Source organism: Barbatula barbatula (assembly GCF_947034865.1).
Source record: "Barbatula barbatula genome assembly, chromosome: 11".
Taxonomy (NCBI): domain Eukaryota; kingdom Metazoa; phylum Chordata; class Actinopteri; order Cypriniformes; family Nemacheilidae; genus Barbatula; species Barbatula barbatula.
In genome coordinates, this window is record NC_136774.1 from 17,529,107 (window position 1) to 17,553,428 (window position 24,322).

Here is a 24,322-nt window from a genome sequence, read left to right on the forward strand (position 1 = left end):
GATCTAAAGGATGTTGGGGATCTCCGTCTCATGGGTGCAGGCAACACTGAATTTTCACAATTAATCTCCAGGCCCACTGTCGGGGACAGGAAGTATACAATTTCAGGATTTCCATAGCAACAGGCAGCCCTTGGCCTTTGGGCTTCTAGCTATCTTTTCTTCTCTGTGGTCTTTTCAAATGGTTTCACTTGGAACTATTTTTGGTCCCCAATTGACACGGTCAGAGTACATGAATGCAACTGAATAAAATCCTTATTGGTAAATATTGGATCTTTGAACGTGTGCCTCAATTTGTGAATGTTTAATTTCATTTAAAATTGTCCTCCAAGGATTAGTTCATCTGAAAATAAAAATGTATTTAGTCATTTACAGAATGTGTCGGCTATATATGAAGAGTTTGGTTCCAAAATTAGATAACTCAGTTTAAATGCAATAACATCAATCAAACTGCAGTTGGTTTGTTTTGGTTTAAGCCATAATAATAAAAAAATACATCTAACTAACAGAATAAAATCATGATAACATAATAAAATACATGATTTTTTAAAATTTTTATAAACTGAGTTCTACATTCTGCCATGTTACAGGTTGACAAGTCATCGATATATATATGGCCACAACGTTGCGTCCTATTTACATGTCAATGACCATTTATGTATGTGTTTCCACAGTTGAGTTTCTGTCCAGTTTGGGCCAATATGAGATCGCCATTCCAGTGCGAGTGGGGCCACATGGGGAACCGCTTTCGGAAGAGGAGACAACTCACGAACACGGCCGACAACGGCGAAGCACAGAAGATCCACAGCTGTACTATCAGCTATCAACGCCGAGCACTGACCTCCTCCTCAACCTCACGCTACAGGGAGGACTGCTCTCGCGGGAGTTCCGTGTGGAATACTGGAAAAAAGGCGATGTGGCCTGGAGCCATCCATACTTGCCCAACTGCCACTACGTGGGTCACCTGCAGCACCAGCCTCACTCGAGTTCTGTGGCTCTTAGCAACTGTAACGGCCTTGTGAGTTCCATTGTCGTTGTCTCTCGGAGAATGTATTTTACAAATATATTGACCCATCCCAACCCCCTGATGATACAGTGCAGACATCATATCAGTCTACAAACATGTTTTTATCTAAGATGAAGGAAATATACATGTAGTATGGATGTGGCAAAAAATGTTTGGGAGCTGACATGCTCTTTTCTGTGGTGAAACTTTATTCTCCAACATATTGTATGCTGTAGTGCTGTCCGGACTAAACTAACAACACACATTAAACATATACACAAAGGATTTGCATTTATTTATACACACTTTAAGATATTCTACCAATGATATCCGTAATGTTGTACGATTCAGCATAATCTCCTTCTTTCCACACTTGACTAAGCTGTTACGGCACCCATTGAGATCTGAAATGATGTCTGTCTGTCTCCGCTGGTTTAAAGCTCGCTTCCAAAAACAGGTGTTTTGGAGCCTAATGAAGGATTTAGTTTCAAGCGGCATGCTGTGGCACGCTCATTATTTGCCCGAGGTGGTAAGGCACCTGCGTAAATAGATTACAGAGTCGTGCTTATTTATCCCGACCCTTCAAATATTCTGTTTAGGTCTTTGAATCCTGTAGTATTGGGTGATCATCAAAGATGCTAATATTTCAAGCCATTTATACAACTGCTTTAATTCATGGTTTTGGCAGCATGCTTGATATTTCATCCATTTGGATCAATTAGGTCTGTGCTAAAACGAGTAAATACAGTGGAAGATTAAGTTTGCTCATGAAGGCGGTAAAAGGCTCCCAGGTTAATTACTGGTGGTCAGAGTAGCATGACATAATTCAACAGGGAATGCCCAGTGTGTTCACAAGAAAATCACTGAGCACATTAAAGGATTATGCGGGCTTTGAAAAGTGTGCCTGTAAGAGATGAAAAGAGAAAACAATGAAACATGCTAAGACCCTTTGGCCATTAGCCATAAGGTCTTATTTCATCCAGGATTATTACACTCAGTGTCCGATTCAGTGCGAGCTCATTATTGTCAAGTGGCTGCTCTAATGAAAGCAAGATTCGATTATCTTGTAACATGTCCATCATGCAAAATCAGATCGTCCAGGGAGGCCAGGGATCAAGAACCACCAACTGTTAAGTTCTTTCACATGCAAACAAAAGCTCTTTGCGTACCTCATTGTGGAACCCTTCATGATAATCTGGAGACGAGGGGAAACGCTAATCCATGGTTTTATGGTTTTTACAGCAAGGAGTGATTGTGGCTGGTGGCGAGGAATACCTTATCGAACCTCTGGTTTCTGCTAAAAACTTTACCAACGAGGACGGCAGAGAAGGACGCCCTCATGTGGTATACAAACGGTCATCTCTGAGGTACCAGAACATGGACCAGTCCTGTGGAATCATTGGTGAGAGTATAAAACAGAAGTACTGTAAATTGCTTTAAAAGTAACATGCAGTTTTATGTTTCAAACATAGTCAGCGATAGAGAGTCAAAAGATTTGGATTTCTGCTATGAAAAGCTTAAAGCAGTTTGGAAGTTTAGAACATTAAGATGTTTGAACATATTGTTAATTGCTAAACTACGACATTTAGTCAATAACTGTGGTTATATGTTTAAAACATTTGAACAGATGATAAGCCTGGTAAGATCTATGGGTGGTGGCAAAGAACAATAAAGCCGTCACCCAACCAGATGGGGCGAGGCCAGTTACCACTGAAGCGTTCGGTCAGCCGAGAGCGCTACGTTGAAACCCTGGTGGTTGCCGACAAGATGATGGTTAGCTATCACGGCCGCCGTGATATTGAGCAGTACATTCTGGCTGTCATGAATATTGTAAGTATCAAACCTCCTTGTTTTTATTTCCTGGGGTGAGGACATCTTTATGGCAGTTAGGGGAATAGATGTCTACAGTTGACATCAGCTGGCTCTTCACAATTCAGTCTGCAAAGTACGATTGACCCCCTTCTAGGTCATTTGTGTTGGCTCACTAGCTAATGATTAAATAAAAACCAGTTGTCTAAGCAAGTGTCTTCAGTAAGAATCCACATTACTTTGTGCAATTTATAATCCCCATGGGTGATTTTTGGCATCGCTACAAATTGTTTCACACCTGTGATATGTGTTTAATGAAGAGTTTACCTCACCTTACAGCCCAAATGCAGCAGTTAGCACTTGTTTTATATGAAACGTCCATTTTAACAGTAAACAGCGGTATTAAAAGGTCTAAAAACAGACAATTGGCTTGTTTTTTAAGACTGTTTTTTCTTCTTTCTCTGGAGGTCAGGTTGCCAAACTGTTCCAGGATTCTAGCCTGGGGAACGCAGTGAACATCGTTGTGACCAGGCTTATTTTACTTATGGAAGACCAGGTACTCTTTATGTAGCACACATGCACACATCAGCTTCGGTCTGGTTTATTTCACCTGTCAAAGAGCTCCTTGTTTATTAATTTCTAACATAAGTGTCTATCCTTGTCTGAGCCAGTTCAGACAGTCCACACAAGTTTGCACTGTTAGCTCTGCTGGGTGTGTCTGCCGAGAGTCGGCCATGAGTGCTCTTATTGTCGATTGTGACCACTCGTATTGCCACGTACAGGATACTGAAAAAAATATAAAAACTTAAGCGAACCAAATCTAAGGGCAGGTGGGAAATTTTCACTGTACCGACACTGTTCTCACCACCCGCTGATGTGTGTCCGGGCCACCTCCTGTGACAACACCACGCGATCGTTCGTACAGGAGGTTGGCATCCTCCGCAGGGTCTCTGGAACACACCGACAGAGTCAAGACCTCAAACGTTCTACTACCGACAACATGGAGGGCAGGGGAAGGATCGGAATAGGTTTGCGGTGCGTTTAATGGGCCATTAATGATCCCAAATTACAGTCAGCTAAAAATAAATCCCCCCGTAATTTGTTCCGCATAATGTCATTTGACAAATGACGGGAGACCAGTCATTAGGAGCAGCATTAGCTGTGTTGAGATAACCGCAGTCAGGCACGCTGAGGTTTCGTGGAACCGAACATGGGAACAAATGAGAACACCCCATTCTCCTCCTGAAGCAGAGGAAACCTGGAAAGTTAGGATTTTAGGCATAGGATTGTCGGATTTTACATGCCAGTGTGTGCATTCCTGGGTTATAAGGGTAATGGTGTGGTCACTGGGGTGCTGAATGCCATTTCAAACCTGTATGACTTTCTTCTTTGTTACACAAAAGAAGATATTTTGAAAAAAGCTGGTAACCAAACAACACTGGACCCCATTGACTTTCCTTGTATGGACCACTGAGACATTTGTCAAAATATCTTCTTTGGTGTTCCACAAACAATTTCTTTATTTAGCTGAGTTTTTTGTTAAAAATATAAATGTTTGGCAATCAATTCTAAACCAATCTTAAATGTGTATGTACTTCAGCTGATCAAATAATACACACTGTTGTATCTGAATGTACTGAATGTCAATACAATCTCTTCTGTTCTTATCAGCCCACGCTGGAGGTAAACCATCACGCAGGGAAATCTTTAGACAGTTTCTGCAAGTGGCAAAAATCCATCTTGCATCGGAATGGTCATGGCAATGCCATACCCGACAATGGAATCGCTCATCATGATACAGCAGTCCTCATTACTAGGTTGGTTAGTATTAAACTTCAGTTAGCACTGTGAATCCACAGTATGCTTTGTGCTTCTCATACTTCATCTTTCTTCATGTGAGTATAACCAAACTGTGTGAATGGTCTTGAATCTTCCCCTTCAAACAGGATTTACAATCTTTCTCCTGTTTGTGTGACCTATGTCTAGGGGTTCCCTGGTCCATCTGTTTACTATGTATCTCTTCGTTGGCCCGAAAATGGTTTAAGACTAATGTTATTACTTTTAAATGCTATAAGACCTAAAACACAAACAGCTGTCTAAAAATTCATGGCACTCCATTGGTCTAGGATTAGGAAATGGGTCACAATTTACAAAAAAGTATTTACAACTTGCAGGTAAAGGGCAACATCTTTGCAATAACTAACACAGTGTTTGGAAGAACTGGCGATTTATGGTAGATACATAGAGCAATAGCTTTCATCTACATGACTTCATTGCTGTGTCTACAAGTTACATGCAGATGCTTTCTAAGTAAAAGTAGGCTATACATTGGATAAGTATGTGTACCCTGGGAAACCCATGATCAAACCTTTGAGAAAGAAAGTGAGAATGAGGGCGAGATATAAAGTTAGTCTGGGAAGTGTTGAGTCTTTTGAGATCTTTTATCACAGGGTATGTGTGCATTTCCTTTCATTGTCTTCACTCTCATATCAGGACAATGTCCAGCTGAACTGTCTCGTTGCGCTCTAGTGTGAAAAACACGTGCCTGTTTGTGTGTGTGTGTTTCACACTGACAAATATTTTTTCAAAGATTACTGTAATGTTTGTTTTCCAGATATGACATCTGCATATACAAGAACAAACCCTGTGGAACACTTGGTAAGACATCCATTCATTGGCCAATCTATCTGCATATGTAAATTATAGCATATAACACAATTGCGTTTGTGTGTGTTCACATAAGGTCTGGCTCCTGTTGGCGGTATGTGTGAACCAGAGAGAAGTTGCAGCATCAATGAAGACATTGGTCTAGCCACTGCTTTCACCATTGCACATGAAATTGGACACACGTAAGTGTCTTTTCTCCGGCTCTCTTCTTTTTCTCTTCTTTTATCCAAAGCGACTTACATTACAGTATGCTATACATTTATATCAGAGTATGTGCAATCCCTGGGATCGAAAGCATGACCTTGGCATTGCTAGCATTAGACCTCAACCCTGTGCAGTCCATTAAATCCAGTTTTGGGTTAACTTCAGAATTGAACTCTGTGACGCATTGGCAGCATTTACATATGAATGATGCTCATCACCTACTACAAATGTATTTCTCTCTTTCTTGCAAGATATTTATATTTTCTTAGTGGAGCAAGTGACGACAGACTCGAATGACTCCAGGCACTAGGCATTCTTTGATGGTTCCTTGCACTCGAGACGTTGAAGTATTGTTTTACTTGGTGGTCCACCATTTCACTCACAATTTATGGGCACGCCTGGCCGATATAGGGCACGTATCATTCCTCAAACTTTCGGAATATTTCCATGAAAGGCAATTTTGATGTTTTGTTAGTGGAAAGGTGTATTGTGATATCATTGTGAGATCTCTGCTCTGTTGGTGCTGGGTCACCGACCATTCTGTTGCTTTAGCTACTCTCGCAGGTCCCCAAACTGTTTTCGTAGGTGATGAAGTCATTAGTTTTCCGGTTTTAATGGTTTGTCCAGGTAGCTTTGAACCGACGACCATCTGACGCTGCCCACTGGGGCTGTCTAGAGTCTAGACAAGTGGGCATATGTTCAACCATGTGTATGATCACATATGCTTGTGTGAGCATATGTTCAAATAAGCAGAACACAAATAACGATATTTTGAGAAATGTCTCAATGGAAGTCAAGGGGGTCCAAGTGTTGTTTGGTTACCAACATTATTCAAAATATCCTTTGTATTTTGAATAAAGTCATACAGGTTTGGAAAGACACGATGGGTGAGTAAATGAAAGAAGATTTTCCCTTGGAGCTTTTCTCCAAAATGAAATTCTTATTAAGATTTTTGCTTTATTTACAAAACTCAGATCTGTCTGTCTGGAGGGATTGATATTGTGGTATTACCATGCAGGGAAAGTAAATCAGGAAAAGTAGAATTATTACATGTTTTTTATTTTTCCAGACTGAGTCTGTCCCACAATTCTATATAATCATTCATCTTTTTCACAGGTTCGGAATGAATCATGATGGTGTTGGCAATGGTTGTGGGGTGCGCAGTCAGGAGACTGCAAAACTCATGGCCGCCCACATCACCATGAAGACCAACCCATTCGTCTGGTCTGCTTGCAGCCGTGATTACATCACCAACTTCCTCGAGTGCGTCTGTTTCCCGGTTCTGACGTCTATATTTCCTGCATTAAGCGTGATATATTGACCATAATCGATTTCAGTGTCACAAATTTTCTGTATTAGAGTACTCCATTATAAAATGTATTGATATTTAGGCATTTTTGGCTGATACTGTATCTCTTTGCAAATTGACAATTTGCAAATGTGCTCATTCAGCCTAGTGTCACCTGCAACACAGATGCAGCTGTCAAAGAAACTAATATTTTTTTATTGTTTTAGTAAAATGTTAAAGTTATTTTAAAAGTATTAATTTTGTGGAAATGTTATTTGATATGATCATTTATACCCATTGCCTTTTAAAATAATGTTGTTCAACCAGTAATTTAATCCATGTTAGATGCCTGTGCCCTAAGGGTCAAACAGTTTTGATGGCTACTCAAGGTTTTGGGAAACCAACGGTTGGATTTAAATCTTTAATCTTAGTGTTAGTAGCACTAATATTTAATCAATTTGCTTTCACTAATACTGACACACCTCTATTATGTTTTTGTCAGCTCTGGAATGGGTTCCTGCTTGAACAATGTGCCTGCCAAGCAGGAGTTTGTGTACCCCACCACAGCCCCTGGCCAAGCTTATGACGCTGATGAACAGTGCCGCTTCCAGTATGGAGTGAAGTCTCGGCAGTGTAAATACGGGGTACTTGCCTTACTCAGTGACAACCATTGTTTCCTAAAGAATCTTGTACTATTTTTTATGCATATAACAAAATGGCACATAACCATATAATGTTGTGAAGATAATTATAGTTATAGTTATATAATGAAGATACAAGACCACAGTTGTGCTTAACACATTAGCATGTGTTTATGTAATGCTTTTCATGCATGTGCATGCACATTTTATAATGACTGTATGAAACATCAATTTGAACAAAACCATTCTACTGCAGGATTCTTTGCAGGATATAGTTAAGCCAAAATCATAATTTCTGTCTTCTGCAGAACACAAAAGAAGATATTTTGAAGGTTGTTGGTAAACAAACAACAGCGGTACCCATTGACTTCTATTGTACCGATACAAATCCAATGCAAGTCAATGGATACCGCCAGTGTTTGGTTACCAACACTCGTCAAAATATATTATTTTGTGTTCTGCAGAAGGAAAATGTCACATAGGTCGTGACTTTATGTAGAAATAATATGTTGCTGCGTGAGGTCCTATCCAACTTCCATTTATTTTCCCATAGTAAATCATTTTGCATCTCTCTCTCTTAATGTGCACCAGATGGTCGCTCTACCTTTCGCTGACTGTAGCATTCCATTTTTCCCTCCCCCTTTAAACTTCAGACTGCTGGAGTTCTGCCATTTTTGTCCAAAACCACAAGATGGTCTAAAATGTTGCATTTCGCTGGATTGTGGCTTTTTGTGTTTGACCTTTCAACCTCAACAGACTTGCAGATGATTTTTACAGCAGGCGGTGTGTAAAGTGTACCATACCTGCTCTTAAAGTGTTGAGCCTTCTGTATTGTCTGCTTTACAAGATATCAGAGCAGGAAGCTGAACATCTGGAGGAGGATAATACACTTTAGTTTGGCTCTTACTGTAACTATGTTGTCTAATAAAACAGTTGTTGGCTAAGAGAAGTGTGTTCTTTCAGTTAGATTGACAGACAAAAGCCTGAGAACATCTAATAATTAGAACCTTTCTAATTATTATTACTCAACAAATAATTAGTGCTGTAATATCTGACTGTGGAATGCTAAAACGTGATGATAAAACACCATTGCAACCCCTATAGTCTCTTTTGGTAAGTCTAAGGAACAGCATATTCAGGTTGAGAAAGTTGATTGGCACCTTTTATTAAGCGTCAAAGTCTTGTTTCACTTTCACAGCTTCAGTGTTTATTTAAAATCTGTTTATGTTCCACTGCCTGGAGTGGATTTCTTTAGTGTGTGTGTTTGTGTTCAGGAAGTTTGCAGTGAGCTGTGGTGCATGAGTAAAGGGAATCGCTGCATCACCAGTAGCATTCCAGCAGCCGAGGGCACCATCTGTCAGACCAGCACTATTGAAAAAGGGGTAAGCGCTGAGAATTCTGGGAGAAGTCCAGGAATGCCAGAACACTGCTATATCCAGGCTCAGGAAATAGCAGTCTGGCAGTCTGAAAGATAAAGCTTTTTTTGGCTTGATAGGCAGATAACATTTATTTTGCTTGAAAATAAAGTCTGCATGCTGCAACTCTCAATATTTAATTTTTCCATATGAAAAAATATATATATTTCTTTAGTGGTGCTATAAGAGAGTATGTGTGCCATATGGAACTCGTCCTGAAGGTGTGGATGGTGGGTGGGGCCACTGGTCTCCATGGGAGGAGTGTAGTCGCACCTGTGGGGGCGGAGTCTCATCCTCGATTCGCCATTGTGACAGCCCTAGGTGGGTCAAGGTCTTGTGTTTTATAGAATCTGATTGGATTGTTAGCCGTTGGGTTAATGGTTAGGCTAGTTCAACTTCATGCAGTGCAGACCAATCGGTGTGACATCACAGAACCGTGAGCGCTTGAAAGCATACAAAGTCGTCTACTCTCGAATCTGTGATGTCACATGGCTATTGATTTGTGTGGTGTTGAACAAGCCCAATATCTAACAAAATGTCTTATCAGTGCAATTTAATGAGTCAAAAATATAGTTTTTTTAGAATACATACAAATAGATATTGACATTAGACAATGGTACATTTTAGTAAGGGACAATATTTAATTTTGCCAATATATTTAAAGTCATTTATCGATATACTGTAAGGCTATACGTTTTATGGATGATAGATAGCATCTTAGATAGTTTTTCTATCATGGCGTTTCCAAAAAAGTTGTTAGTCAGTGATAGAAAAGCAATCGTATATGTGAGAACAAAATCAACACGTCTTTTAATCGGAAAAAGCATATTTGTGTATTTTTTTATATCTGGCTGATACCAATATTTTATTTAGAAGCCAATATTAGCCGATAATATTTTAGTGCCAATAATATTGTGCGCCCCAATGTTTGTTTTTGTTTTTAATATCATAAGTTGTCAGTTTTATATATCATTGTTATAATTACTGGCAAATCCCAGCCATTTGAGAGTTCACCCAATCAGGACTAAATGGCATTGATTGAAACAGTCTTCAGATTTTCCATAGCAAATAGCGCTTTTTATGCTGTAATAGACTGCAGTATAAATCTCTTTGAGCAATCGCCTTTGTGTAATTGATTTACTCATTCGTGATGTTCTTACTTTCAGCCCCATTGAACTCTATGAACCTAATCTGAAGACATGCCAGAGAAAATGGGAAAAACTAACAGATAGACAGGCAGACAGAAGATGTCTGGCTGAAATGAATTTAAGCAGAAGTGATTGTGTAATTTTGAGTTGCACTCAGATGGTTTTGATGCTTATGCAGGCCAACGGTTGGGGGAAAGTATTGTCTGGGAGAGAGAAAGCGTTTCAGATCCTGCAACATTGATGTAAGTTTCAAAGCCAAATTTTGTTTGTTTGTTATAGAAGACAATGTTAGTTCATATGCTTATATTATCATCTAGCACACGCAAGTTGTAAGTAAATGTTTGTTTGTAGATTCTGCTCCTTAACACTCTAAAATGGTGCTATATATCACTAAACGTGGTTCTTTCCTACTAATCAAAGGGGAACAAATTTTAGTGCCATATAGCACCATATATTGGTTCTTCAGCGGTTCTTCAGAGGATCTTTGGGGTGACCGAGGTGCTATATAGCACCGTTTCCGTATAAAGAACCTGTAAAGCCCCTGTAAGGTTCTACAGCAGTTCTATATAGCACCTCAGTCATCACAATGTACCGCTGAAGAACCACTGAGGCACCATAATATGGTTCTATAAAGCACTAAAAGGGGTTCCCCTATGATTTCTAGCCAAGAACCAACTTTAGTGCTATCTGGCTTTCTCAGAAGGTAGATAATGATTGATACCAATATTTTATTTAATATTGGTATTAGTCATGCTCCATCAGATTGTTAGACAGTATGAATTATGTGTGTATTTGTATGGGTTAGGAGTGCCCGGCCGGATCCCAGGACTTTCGGGAGATTCAGTGCTCCGATTTTGACAGTGTTCCTTTTCGGGGAAAATATTACACATGGAAACCATACAGAGGGGGTAAGTGAAGGAATTATGTAAATGGTTATTTGTTTTTTGGATTGGTGTTGTGTCGTTTTGGAATCACATGGATCACTAAAGGAGAATTATATTAGAATCTTTTGCTCTTTTCTATAGTGACCACATCCACCAAGCTATATAAAATACTAAAAACATGAAAAGTAAATATTTAGTCCATTATAGAGCATATGGACTTGTGAATTGTACACTACTGTTCAGGTACTGAAATGAACTCTAAATCTCTCAGTATGCCTTCTCTCTGTCATCAATTTACAAATGTTTAGTGAATGTTGGGCTTTTGGGGGTGATTAAGATATTAAGACTGGACCACCATGCTCCAAAGATATAGATAATGATAGAGAAAGAGAATGCCGACAATGGTCTGGCATCCATATGCTGGGCTCTGGGCTGCCAACTCTCAGAGTTCCCAGTTTGAAATCCTGCTCTTGATGAGTTCAAAGCTGGCCGTCAATGACTTAACTGCTTTAATCTGTCCTTTAAAAAACATAATGACTAAACCCACTGCAGACTAGCCACAAGTGCTGCTTTTATCAAGACAACTGATTTTACAATGGAAATCCCTTACGGCTGTTCAATATCTGCCAGACTGATGTTTCATTCCGTCACAAGGTCAGGTAGCAGATAGACCCTAGACCAGCATCTCCTCATCCCATCATCTTATTGCTTTTTGTGTTGCCTGCTTCATATTTTCTCTGTGTGGGCCTGCATTACTTCTTACCATCAAATATTTTCTTGCGCAATGTTTTTAGTAGTGCACAGTTAATGGCATACAACCGCCCATGTTTTTGTGAAGAGTATAGGTGCCACAATATACTGGTATTGACAATAATTGTGATATCAAAAAACACAATATTGATATTGTTTTAATACTACACCAATGATAATACTGTGAATTATTTGGCACCCATTTAAAAATTGCTCTTTGTGGTTACAAACTCTCTTTCTTTGCCTCACTGCATTCTTATTTGAAGTGTGATTAAATGGTAAAATACACAAAATAACTTAAAGATTACTGATTGCATTACTTTTTTATTGCATTTTAATCAATGGATATCACAACAATATTGTAATATTGAATTCTTTGGCCACAATAACCGTATAAAGAAAATCTGATATCGCGAGTTCGTTAATTAGTTCATAATATCTTAAGTGGTGCATTGTGGGATACTGTGTTTCATGTCAAAGTCTGCCTCATTGTCAATTCTGCCACATGTACAGTACATATATATAGAGGATTGAAATTGCGTTACTCTCAGACCCATGCTGCATACAAATAACACTAACACAGAATAAAAATATAAAAAAAAAGATACAGATGAATACAGATTATTATATATATGTAAAAAACACATTGGAACTTTAAACTTTTTTTACCTATATTTCATTTTCACAGTAAAAGTATTTATAACAATAAATAGCTTGTAACAATGCAGGCACTGTCCTCCACTTTTGAAGCCTGTCTATTGGAAAACCCTCATGCTCAAACTCTCGTGAACGCCGTACACTCCAGTGAAGCCCTAGCCACCTCCTCAAAAATATACCTCTGTCCTGCCAGAGCAAAGCCTCATGGGACCTGTAGTTTTCCATCATAAGACTGCTTCAGTACGCTTTCATGTTTTCACAAGCACCTTGGACCTTATCAGATTAGTCCAACACTAACAGAAAATTGGCATGAAGGAACCTGCAACCTTTCATTGGCAGCTCAAAATCTGCCCTCCTTAGGTTTATAAAACAAAATGTTGTGGAAGGGTTATTGTTTAGCATGTAGACTTCGGTAAATGTTTTGGGTTGTAGCAACATCACTGCCAGACAAAAAGGGGAACTGGTTCAGACCTAATGGCCGTTCAAGCATAATATTAAAGGAGGCCCATGGAGGGGTCTTGCTGTAGGGGGTCCGAGACAAACTTACTTGTTGGATAAGATTCTCTATCACATGACCAAGAGCAGGCTAAAAATCATGTGGCATCAGTCTGTATCATGGAAAACTGGCTTCATATTTCACAGTCTGGACTATAAGACTGTTTAGTTTCTATAGATGCAAGAGCATGCGAATGTCATGGGTTGGATTTCCCCTCTTCCTCCTCCATCTCATGACTTGCACGTTTTCTTCGTCTCTCAGGGAATGTTATGAGAACGACTTTTCCCCTCCGACATGCTTTATTTTCTGTTTCTTAAATTTGTGGGGCCGTGACAGCAGAGACAAGGGGGATGAAGCAGATGTGTGTGTTTGTGTTTAGATATTAATCAGATTCAGCTGCTTGATATCCATAAGCAAGCCATCTAAAAAGTGCTTCCCCCATCACTCCTGGGCCCCCCATCCTTGTGCTACCCGAGGATGTGTCGGCAGTGGAAGAATAAACTTACATAAACCCCACAAGCTCATTAAAATACCACATGCAGCCATGGGACTCAATGGAGTGTTGGCGGCTGTCCCATAGAGTTAGTATAGTTATAAAGCTCAGTTTGGCTGTGTGTAAAACAAAGGAGAGAGTTTGTTGTAAGCTAATTAGTTATAACACATGAAGTGCCAGGTCAAGACAACTAACAAGTATTAGAACAACATGGTTTTTGTGCGTGTGTGGCAAATTGAAAGATCATGGTTAAAAACTTAATCAATTAATCATATAAATATAATATTCTATAATATAATATAAAGTGATTTTATAGAAAGCATATTAAATGTAAGTAAAATGTCTACTTTATGGTTTCAACATATAAACATTTTTTACAATGTCATTCAGTGTAACACAATATTTAAGTACATTCAAACAACATGCTTATTCTGATCAAATATATAAAAGAATAATGGAGCATATTACATTTTGTGCTTTTAATGAGTAAAAAATTCTTATTGACAAAATGGCAAAACCTAGGATAGTTGCACATTCTCAGGGAAAAATCTGGGAAAATGTATGATATTTATTCTTTGTTCAGAAAACCAAAAATAAAGAAAAATGCAATTAAATTAAACAGAAAACTTTTTCATTTTTTCAACAACATAAATTTAAAGCAGTATTACACTTTTTTAAGCTTATATCCTTTTTCGTCCTTGCCCCACATATAAGACATTCGCAGAAGTATTAAGCTTATGAAGCTATGAATCAAGTCTCAGATGTTTTTAACAAAATGGGATTAAGTGTGACTAATAAATGATTTATGGAAAAACAAATGTCATCACGAAATATGGAGACATGAGGTTTTGTAAGGACGGCAACAATATACTTTTTGAAGAATTGCAGAGAAATATTGGACTTTTCGATCTTGTCAAACAAAAGAAGAAACATTGTTGATGCTTTTCTCTCAAAAACATTTTCCATTTACTCTGATTAATCTCATTGCCTGTTAAGCTATTAAAAGGCACTCCATCGTGATTCCGTCGCATTTTCTGCAGAACATGTTGCACTTCATTCTGTGACTTATTTACTTTCATCTCTGTTACTGTCTTCCAGGCCAGCTGTTGTTCTCAGTATTCACCTCATGTTTCTAACTAAACGGCACGTGTTTGTTGTGGTGTGATGTTTTGCGCGTTTGGCCGCAGGTGGGGTGAAGTCATGCTCGCTGAACTGCCTGGCAGAGGGCTATAACTTCTACACTGAGCGAGCTCCAGCTGTGGTGGACGGTACGCCCTGCAGAGACGATTCTCTGGACGTGTGTGTTAATGGGGAGTGTAAGGTGAGACACGTGCATGCTTTTATGAACCGTACGTTTTTCTTCAGATGGATTGGAAACGTCTGCCTGAGTAAAAGATAGAAACGGTTTCTCTTTCTTCTTTTGTGATTGAAACGCAAGTTTTTAGAAAATACACAGAGCTGAATGAATGTCAAACGGAATGAATGTGTTAACAGCGTTAAGCACATTTAATTGATCTCATACAGTAGAGAGTTAACTTTCCTATCCCCTGATGTTCTGCGTGTGCTCTCTTGGACCGAGATGGACTGCTATATCCATGTAGTCTTGTCCAGACCGACGGTTCTGTTTATCAACAGCACAGCCCAGCGTTCTGCTCTGCTCTGAATGCCGCAAGAACTCGATGACCCTCCAAATCCATCTGTCGGCTGTACAGGCAGCTGAACATGATCACAGTGTTTCTCCCTCCCTCCTTGCCTTCTACTCTTTTACTCCTTCTTTATTTCTATCCTTCTCTCCTATTCTACTTTTGCTTTTCTTTCTTATTCCACTATTTATCTTTTTTATGGTGTATATGAAAACCAAAGATCAGCAAGGAGAAAAATCTAAGTAGTGTTTGGGGTTTAGCCTCCAAACCAAATGGCATTGCTTTTGGGAGGAAATTGGTCAAACATGTGCAGGTTACGGAATCTAGGCCAGGTCAACAAAAGTCTTTGGGGCTTTAGAGGGATTTTTCTGTGAAGTTCCACAGTACTGGATTTGGAAGGTCTCGTAGTTTCAAGAGAGTACGTTTTGTGCTGCCTGGTTTTTTTGCATCAAAAATGTTTGTTCACCAAAGATTACAATCATAATTTTGTTATAATTTACTGTGTCATCATTTACTTAGCCTTGTGATGTTAAAACTGAATTGCAAGACGCCGGACAGCCTTAGTCGCCATTTACTTTCATTGCATTTGTCCTTTACAATGAAAGTGAATGGAGACTTGTGTATTACAGCAGCTATCATTCTAAGTCTAATTCTTCCTAACATCTTTTCCATTACACTGAAGAAAGATATATACGTTTTAACAAGACAAATTCATAATTTCATTCATTTTTTCAAAATGCCCTTTCATTCCTATTATTTGAGTGACACTGTTCATAAAAAATGATGGCTGAAAACTTCCTGTGAATATTCTTCTAAAAGAAACAGCTGTTTGCACAGTGGTTTTGTGTTTATTTTGCATGTCTGTGTACAATGAAATCTGCTCTGTGTTTCATGTACATTGCTTGACCTCTGACCCCTCTATTTACATGTACCTATTTTGCAGCACGTGGGCTGTGACCGGATCCTGGGCTCTGATGTTCGGGAAGATCGCTGCCGCGTTTGTGGAGGAGACGGGAGCAGCTGTGAGGTCATCGAGGGGGTGTTCAATGACTCCTTGTCCGAAGGAGGTACTGAGCGTGTGCACTTTGTTTTGAACTACAATGATTTGCATCAATGTGTGCAAAACAAACTTTGCAGAAATCTCACTGAGCACTACGTTTCCAAAGACTGTTCTGTTTCATATCAACAAGCCCATGAAAGAACATTTTTGGTGTTAAAATACAGGCCCTCCAAGGGGTTGTACAAGAAGTACAGTTTCTATAGCTGTGGATTCACAACTGGAGTTAAAGTACAATACGCTTGGGTCCTAAAATACTGTTCCCATCAGCTTTGACTAGAGTTAAAATAGTGTATTTCTGTGCCTGTGCACAGGTTCAAACTAAATTCCTTCATTGATGGGTGGAATTTTAAGGTTGCATCGTGACCTGATCTGAAAGCACATGGAAATAAACCTTGCTAACTACAGACTCATCTCATCACTCACAAGAAGAATATCATTTAGTCTGTTGACTTTGCTCTCGTCAACTGAAGTAACACAAGCCCTAGTGCCTGAATAGAGTCACTCCCTCTAAGATCTCATAAATGTGTGTGACACGCTTTGAGGTACTGGGAGCAGCCTTGGCCGGTTCCCTTGGTGTCTGGGGAAGTATTTTGAGGGTTGGCTTAAACCCAGAAGGCTAATTGATGCTTCTTTGAGTATCCAGAACATAAGAGAGATGAATGCTTCTTACTTTAGTGCGGTATACAGACCTTTTTACTCCTGGATAATTCAGCTTTCATGTTCTAGTCAAAGCTTCTAAGAAAGCCTTTAAAGAACAATCAGAGAAGTCTGTAGATGGAAAAAGTTAAAGGAATAGTTCACACAAAAATACAAATGTACTCGTGTAATTCCTAACCTGCATGACTAACTTTCTTCTGCAAAACACCAAAGAACATATTTTGAAGAACATTGTAAAAGGGATAGTTCACCGAAAAATGAAAATTCTGTCATTATTTACTCACCATCAGGTTGTTCCAAACCTGTATTCATTTCTTTGTTCTTCTGAACAAAAAGGAAGATATTTGTAAGAATGTCAGTAACTAAACAGATGTCATCCCCATTTACTGCCATAGTAGGTAAAACGAATACGGTGGTGGTCAATGGGGTATGAGATCTATTTAGTTACTGACATCCTTACAAATATCTTTCTTTGTGTTAAGCAGAACAAATACATTTATACAGGTTTGGAACAACCCTTTAACCAAAAAACACTGGTGCCCATTGACTTTCACTGTATGCACTCAAAAACCCCAGACATTTCTCAAAATATCTTCCTTTGTGTTCCACTAAGTTATATACAGGTTTTAATGAGGGTGAATAATTGATGATATCATTTTTATTTTTGTGTGAACTACCTATTTAAATGCTTTAGGAGATGGATGAATCTTGCACCTCAAGCCGTGTGCAGATGGCTCAGACGTAGTTTCAAGAGGTTGTTTCCTTGCTGTTGAGGGGTGCTCAGGGACCCCAATGGTTCTCAAAGGCGTTTCATAATTACTTGCTCACATGCATGGACTCCCTTGAAACCTGAAAAACCTGGAACACAGAATCTTGGCCATGCAATTCTCCATCCTCCATTTTCCTATTAAACATACAGACTAACCATTCTTAAAGGATTGGTTCTCCCAAAAAACGTTTTGCTAGCTGATATGTTAGCATATCATGTTTTAAAAGTTTTGAGAATACTAGAAATACATTGCAGGTATGTGCATTGTGTTTTGTCTGTAATGTTTAACACTGTTCTTTGCTAGTTTTAACATCTGATTTAATTAAGATATAAAGGGAAAATGGTCACAAATGTTTTTTTATGTACTGTGGCCATTGTTTCCAGTAACACCGGTCTCACCGGTATATTCATCTATTCGAGGTTTCCAGTCACCAGCTAATTGAATACACAGGACTGCTATTAAAGGGTCATGACATTACACTGAAGGGTTCGGATGATGTTTTGGGAGATAACAGAGTTAGCGTGTGAGCCGCGGGTTTGCTGTGGGTGGTGCAGTCTGCTAGATCTGTGCTCAGTTAAGGGATATTCTAAGATTCAGGAAGCCCTCATGGGCCACTCCCTGGGCCGGCAGCGGAGAACATTGACCGCAGTGGCTAGCCGAAGCACAGATGATGGGTTATTCTTGGCTTTATCATTGTTTGTGAGTCCAAGGTTTTTAAAGGCATAAATACAATTTAAACAAACAATTTAAAGTAACAACATTCATGATTTTTTTTAAATTTGCTCAAGGATATTTTCAGGATGGGTTTAGAATTAGAAGTCAAGTGTCTAAAATGAGTGGAAATTAACTTGGATGAGTAAATAAAATGGTCAGTGGAAGTAAGGAGTCAGCAAGTTCAAAGCAGAGTAACAAGCTCTACACAAATATTGAAAGGAAAACATAATAGAGTATATTTAAATAGTTTTAGATATAAATTAATATAATTAATAATGTCAAACACAGTTTTATGGGTGGTAAACCATCTTATTTTTCATTGCCAAAAACACAAAATCGGTGCAAAACCTGCCAAGGACACTGACCTCTCTTTTTTTCTCTCTTTGTGTATGTGTGTTAAGTATACCAGCATTCAACATAGATGCAAAAGGCAGGGGGGTCACCATGGGATTTAGGGTCAATGTCTTCACCACATGGTCTCAGTTAACAGCAGAGCCTCTGTCAGTGATACGACTGAATTGAAATAAGTTCAGCTCTGTCTTTTTACCTTCTGGTCAGAGTCTGGAGTTGTTTGAAGGCCCTTGGTGGAATCTGGCTTTAAACACAATATGTGTTGGGCAGTATAATGGAGAGACGTTGCCCAAGAATTCAGTCGGAATTTCAAACGTCTAGAGATCCAGTCACAGTCAGCAACTAAGTGCATTGTTCTGCTGCAATGAATAAATGTGTGTGTACTCTCCTAGGTTATGAAGAAGTGGTCAGAATTCCCAAAGGATCTGTGTTTATACACATCCAGGAGCTCAACATTTCTCTCAATTACTTGGGTGAGACGATTTTTCATGGTTTTGCCTCAAAAATGAGGCTTTGCACTGTAAAAAATATCAGCTCAAAATGTTTTAGTGACTTGCATCTACATTTTTGGGCTCAATTGAGGTTTCATAATTGTATTACTTGTGGCAACAGTCTTTTCAGCAGGCATTTGTAAAATCCTTTTTTCGTTGTTTTCCTGCCCTTCGAAAGTTACATTAACCCTTTCTTTGCCCACTGCAGTTTTGAAGAGCAAAGGGGATCAGTACTTTATCAACGGCAAGCTGACCATCGACACCCCACGGCGCTTTGACATCGCAGGGACCACCTTCTACTACCGCCGACCCACCAATGAACCGGAGACGTTGGAAGCACTTGGGCCCACAAACATGACCCTGATTGTTTTGGTAACGTTACTGAAGCTCCATGATCCTGGGTGGTCTGTATATTTGTGCACTGCCTTTATTTGTGGTACAGATCTTGCAGAATTTCGTAAGCTGCTGTGTATTTGGTTTTGGGGGGAAGTGTTTGGGAAAGCGTTTAAGAACAGCCATTATTTTTGCACTCTTCACCTTTAAATGCCTTGAAATAGTTAATAGCATGAAATTGTAATTCTTCGGGGAGTAATGTTTTTAAACTGTTGCTCAACATTTAACATTGACTTTAATCCTCTGTTGTTTGTGGTATATTGCAGGTCTTGGTCCGTGAGGAGAATCCCGGCATCCATTACCGTTTTAACCCACCGGTCAATAGAGATCTACTGAGCGGTTACGCCTGGCATTATACTTCCTGGTCTCACTGCTCTGCACTGTGTGCTGGAGGTAAAGTCTTGTGCATTACAGCTTGCACATCGGATCACAGACACACAAAACTTGCACACAAAACATGAATGTGCAAAAGAGACTGAAAGCTGACCAATAAATTCACACAAACAGGATGTAAAATTTGATAGCCTGGGAATTTAACAGTTGCATGCACTATATACTAAGACCGCCACAGAGTTGATGTTGCCAGCTCTGAAGTCACTTCCTGTCCTTTACTTTCTTTTCCTTTTATTCTTCCTTTTGCGTCTTTTGAACTAATGACTCGAATCCATGTTGCTGATAAGAAACCATTAGATGTGGCGCGTAACTATTTGCTGATAAAACATAAGCTTTGTTCGAAACAAAGCTCGCCTACTATAAGACGGCATTCTACATTGAGCTTTTTCTTACATTCATTAATTTAGCAGACGGTTTTATCAAAAACAATATAAACAAGAGAGCATCCTAACCATTATAAGTGACTGCTTTTCTCTGTTTCAGGGGTTCAAGTCCAGCAAGTGGTGTGCAAAAAACAAGCTGATCTCTCTGTGGTTTACAACCACTTCTGTGACAAAAAGAACAAGCCAAAAGACAAGAAAAGGATGTGCAACATGGAGCCCTGCCCTCCAACGTGGGTTATAAAACTCTTACATTTTCTCTCTTCCAGTTTTAATTAAATTAAATCCCAGGTTGTCAATGCGATCTTAGACATATTTGATAACAATGCGATACAACATGGTGACATCACCAGTGGCTGATGATGAATGAATGAATGAATGAGGCATTTATGATGTGTGGATGATGATGGGCTTGATGTGTGCGTGTGTCAGGTGGAGGACCGGGGAGTGGTCAGAATGCAGCAGGAGCTGCAACGGAGGAGTGCGAACACGGGAGGTCCTGTGTGAGAGGAAGATCGTGGCCACAGAACAGAAAGTCCTTGATGACTCGGTCTGCGGCACCCCACGTCCTTCCATGACTGAGCCCTGTCACAACCACACCTGCCCCCCAGAGTGGCACGCGCTGAATTGGTCTGAGGTAGAGGAACACTTAAGAGAAAAATCTCTCTCTTTCTCTCCCTCACTCCCTAAATCTGTCATTGTCTTGCACTCATCTTGCAGTGCACTCCTAACTGTGGTCCAGGTTACCGGTACAGGGTGATTGTATGTAAGAGTGGAGAAAATGGAGACATACTGCCTGAGGCAGAGTGCCTGAAACAAAGCCGCCCGACCACTAGGGTGCGCTGTAACATACAGCGCTGCCCCCAAGCTCAGTGGGTTACGGGACCCTGGGGAGAGGTAAGAACTTCTCCGGATTACAACTGACTTTTCTGTTGTTTAAAGTTCAAGTAATGTTAAAGAATGTCTCGATGAGATGTGAATGCAAGAGTGTGCTTGGTTCCACAAACACTTGCCAAGTTTGTACCCTTTTTGAGTTAAGCCCATGTTCTGTCCCATGTGTTTGCGTTTCAGTGCTCGGCTAAGTGTGGGATGGGCCAAGAAATGCGCTCAGTGCAGTGTCTGACACACACCAGCCAGCCGTCCAATGAATGCGCAGAATTGCTACGTCCTGCGTACATGCAGCAGTGCCAGAGCAATTGTGAATATAGTGGCCCTACAGATAACCCTGAAGGTTAGAGGTTACAGACAGACACAAAGAGACAAGTTCTGTATTCAGATTTGCGTTTGTTTGATGATGGTTACAGATTATAGCATGTTAAAATGAATCAAACATTGAAACAGCACATGAATATGTACATGCGTTATTTGACAAAAATTGGCCACAGTCACTTAATATGATCGATAAATCATATTAATTGTCGAATAATCAAACACAAATGCAACAGATGTGGGAAATACTTCAAAACTGCATTGAAATCAGGAATAGTTCACCCAAAATGGTCCCTATTGACTGTGGACCAAGGTTTTTAGAGCTGATCTGAAAACTTCATAGCACATGTGACTGATTTACTTTTACTTTGTGTCTTGCAGAGTGTAAAGATGTGAACACAGTGGCGTACTGCCCCCTGGTGCTCAGGTTCAAGTTTTGCAGCCGCCCATACTTCAGACAGATGTGCTGCAAAACCTGCCAAGGACACTGACCTCTCTTTCTCTCTCTCCCCCCCCACCTCTTCCTTCTTGCATGGCCAAGCCGCCCATGCTCAGCATTCCAGTGGAGGAGTGTTGTTAACCACTGACTGACTGACATCATCGTAGTAGAGAGTGTGGAAGAAATGAGAGCGAAAGAGAGAGACTTGCTGCTCACTGTCTCTCTCTCAGACCAGCTGCTTTGGGCCTGCTGCTGTGAATACCAGTCTGTCTGAAAGACCTGTCAGGGTTTCTTTTGCTCTCAACGTGGTGCTTTCGCCAATAACCTGGTGTACAGAAACGTGTTTGTGACCATAGTTCTTGTAATGTGATAAAGGAAACTGTTTCTCAATGTTATTTTCTTAAGGGCCGTTCACACTGACTTGCAGCAAAAAAGCGACAAATTGTTGAGAGAATATGTGTAGACATGATAACCAGCATTGCAGGCGTCGGTATTGTGACTTGAAGATGTCAGTGTGAGCAGTTTTCAAGAGATAACAAACAGTTAGATCGTTCAATTGTTTAGATCTCATAAGCTCTCATTCGCCTGTTGGGTTGGTGCTAAGATACTGTATCTTTAAATCTGATGGCCTCACGACTGTTTGCAGATAATGTGCCGTTTTCTTATCTTCTGGACTTGTAATGCTTTCACTTATAATCATAAGGTAAGTGCATCCGTCAAACCTGAAACATTTGAAGTGTTTAGGGATCAGCGAGATTGAGACGTAAGGGCTGTTTTAGCTTTCATGCACATTGATGGAAGCTGAAGTGGCCGGTGATATTTTAGTTCAGTTGCTTTAACTCAACTTTGCTCTGTTCCTCATTAAAAACTGTTGAATGGTTTCATACAGGCTTGGAAAGTAATTCACGATGAGCAGATGTTCTTTTTTAAGTGATCCTGGGTCATGATGTAACCTGTCATATGGTGTCTCATACGTAGTGTTTTATATATATATCAAAAGTGACCTTAAACCCAGGTTCCAACCCACAGTTTCCTGCTTGATCATTTCGCTTGTAATTAGTTTTCATGCTTTCAGGTTTTCCCTAGTTGTTTATAAAAGCCTAATAGACTTTTAAGATTTGAGTATCCAAAACTTTTATATCAAATTTGTCACTAAATCATCCGTCTAAATTTGTTAGTACTGTTTAGAGTTCTAACAGATGTTCTCTCTGTCTTGGATCATGGCAGCGCTTGTCTCATGTTTGATTGGAAGAGCAGATGGCTTCCATCGAACGCTGGTGGCTTATCTGTGGTGCTATAGTGTGGTGCTATGTTTTTATTGGTCATAATCTCAAGATTTATGTATTATTTTTATTGTAGGGATTGTTGTGCTTAAATACATTTGCTGAAGGATTATAAGCAAAATTCTATGAAAACTAGAATTATCGTTTAAGTCTCTCTATAGAGGCCCTAATGCATAATCAGATTTTGGTACAGTTATTATAGTATGTGAAAGACGAACATCTTTTTTTAATATTTTGCTGTGTTCATACGTTTGCAGAAACTGTAGATTTACATTGGAGAACACAGTCACGTGGCTTTATGTTTTCACATCCTATTCAGTAATATGCTGTACTGTATTGTGTCGATGTAGTTTATGTCTTCTGAACTGTAAGTAGACGAGTTGAATTTGAAATACTGAAATAAAAATCCATTGTGTACAATTTACACCCATTGTATTATTTTGATTGTATTCGTAGGGCTGCCAAACGGTTAATCGCCATGAATCAAATCCACAATAAGAGTTTATGTTTACATAATATATGTCCGTGCACTGTGTATATAAATGTTGTATTTATAAACACATATACATGTATATATTTCAAAAGAATATGAAAATGAATAAATCTTTATATATATATATATATATACATACAAATATTTCCTAAATAGATTCATGTATGTATACGTGTATGTTTATAAATACAAAATAAATACGTACAGCGCACAGACATTTATTATTATGTGAACACAAACTTTTATTCTGGATGCGATTAATCACCCTGGTATGTGGTCACCTACATTAATTTCACTTTAAATGTCAGATGTGTCCCATGCAAACCTCACGTATGTAAGTTCCACCCCTTTGTCATTACATTGGTGATTTGTTAAAAGGGACATTTCTCTCAAAAATAAATATTATCACCACCTATTTTCCTTCATTTTGTTTATTCCTTTATGACTTTATTATTTTCTAGTATTGAATAATGTTTTCAAATGATTTTTAATCACTTATTTTTTTTACTTCATGCAATAAGGTACAGCATTCCTTAAATATAGGCTTTGGGCATCCCTTTCCCAGTCCAGAATCTTTCTGTCTCTGCCATT

At 39.3% G+C, this 24,322-nt stretch overlaps 1 protein-coding gene across 1 annotated transcript in view; it reads left to right on the top strand.

The window, feature by feature from the left end:
* adamts10 (ADAM metallopeptidase with thrombospondin type 1 motif, 10) overlaps positions 1–23,661 on the top strand; it is a 32,161-nt gene extending 8,500 nt beyond the window's left edge. Inside the window, exons 3-25 of the mRNA XM_079468504.1 lie at positions 672–1,015; positions 2,246–2,405; positions 2,631–2,833; positions 3,285–3,368; positions 4,484–4,629; positions 5,427–5,470; positions 5,556–5,661; positions 6,800–6,946; positions 7,474–7,615; positions 8,887–8,994; positions 9,203–9,348; positions 10,354–10,417; positions 10,981–11,083; positions 14,643–14,776; positions 16,042–16,165; positions 19,043–19,123; positions 19,350–19,513; positions 19,801–19,927; positions 20,411–20,540; positions 20,740–20,944; positions 21,028–21,204; positions 21,379–21,538; positions 21,898–23,661. Of these exons, the coding sequence (XP_079324630.1) occupies positions 672–1,015; positions 2,246–2,405; positions 2,631–2,833; positions 3,285–3,368; positions 4,484–4,629; positions 5,427–5,470; positions 5,556–5,661; positions 6,800–6,946; positions 7,474–7,615; positions 8,887–8,994; positions 9,203–9,348; positions 10,354–10,417; positions 10,981–11,083; positions 14,643–14,776; positions 16,042–16,165; positions 19,043–19,123; positions 19,350–19,513; positions 19,801–19,927; positions 20,411–20,540; positions 20,740–20,944; positions 21,028–21,204; positions 21,379–21,538; positions 21,898–22,007 (3,209 nt within the window). The 3' untranslated portion in view covers positions 22,008–23,661. The remainder of the gene's footprint in view (positions 1–671; positions 1,016–2,245; positions 2,406–2,630; positions 2,834–3,284; positions 3,369–4,483; positions 4,630–5,426; positions 5,471–5,555; positions 5,662–6,799; positions 6,947–7,473; positions 7,616–8,886; positions 8,995–9,202; positions 9,349–10,353; positions 10,418–10,980; positions 11,084–14,642; positions 14,777–16,041; positions 16,166–19,042; positions 19,124–19,349; positions 19,514–19,800; positions 19,928–20,410; positions 20,541–20,739; positions 20,945–21,027; positions 21,205–21,378; positions 21,539–21,897) is intronic.
* Positions 23,662–24,322: the final 661 nt, after the last annotated feature.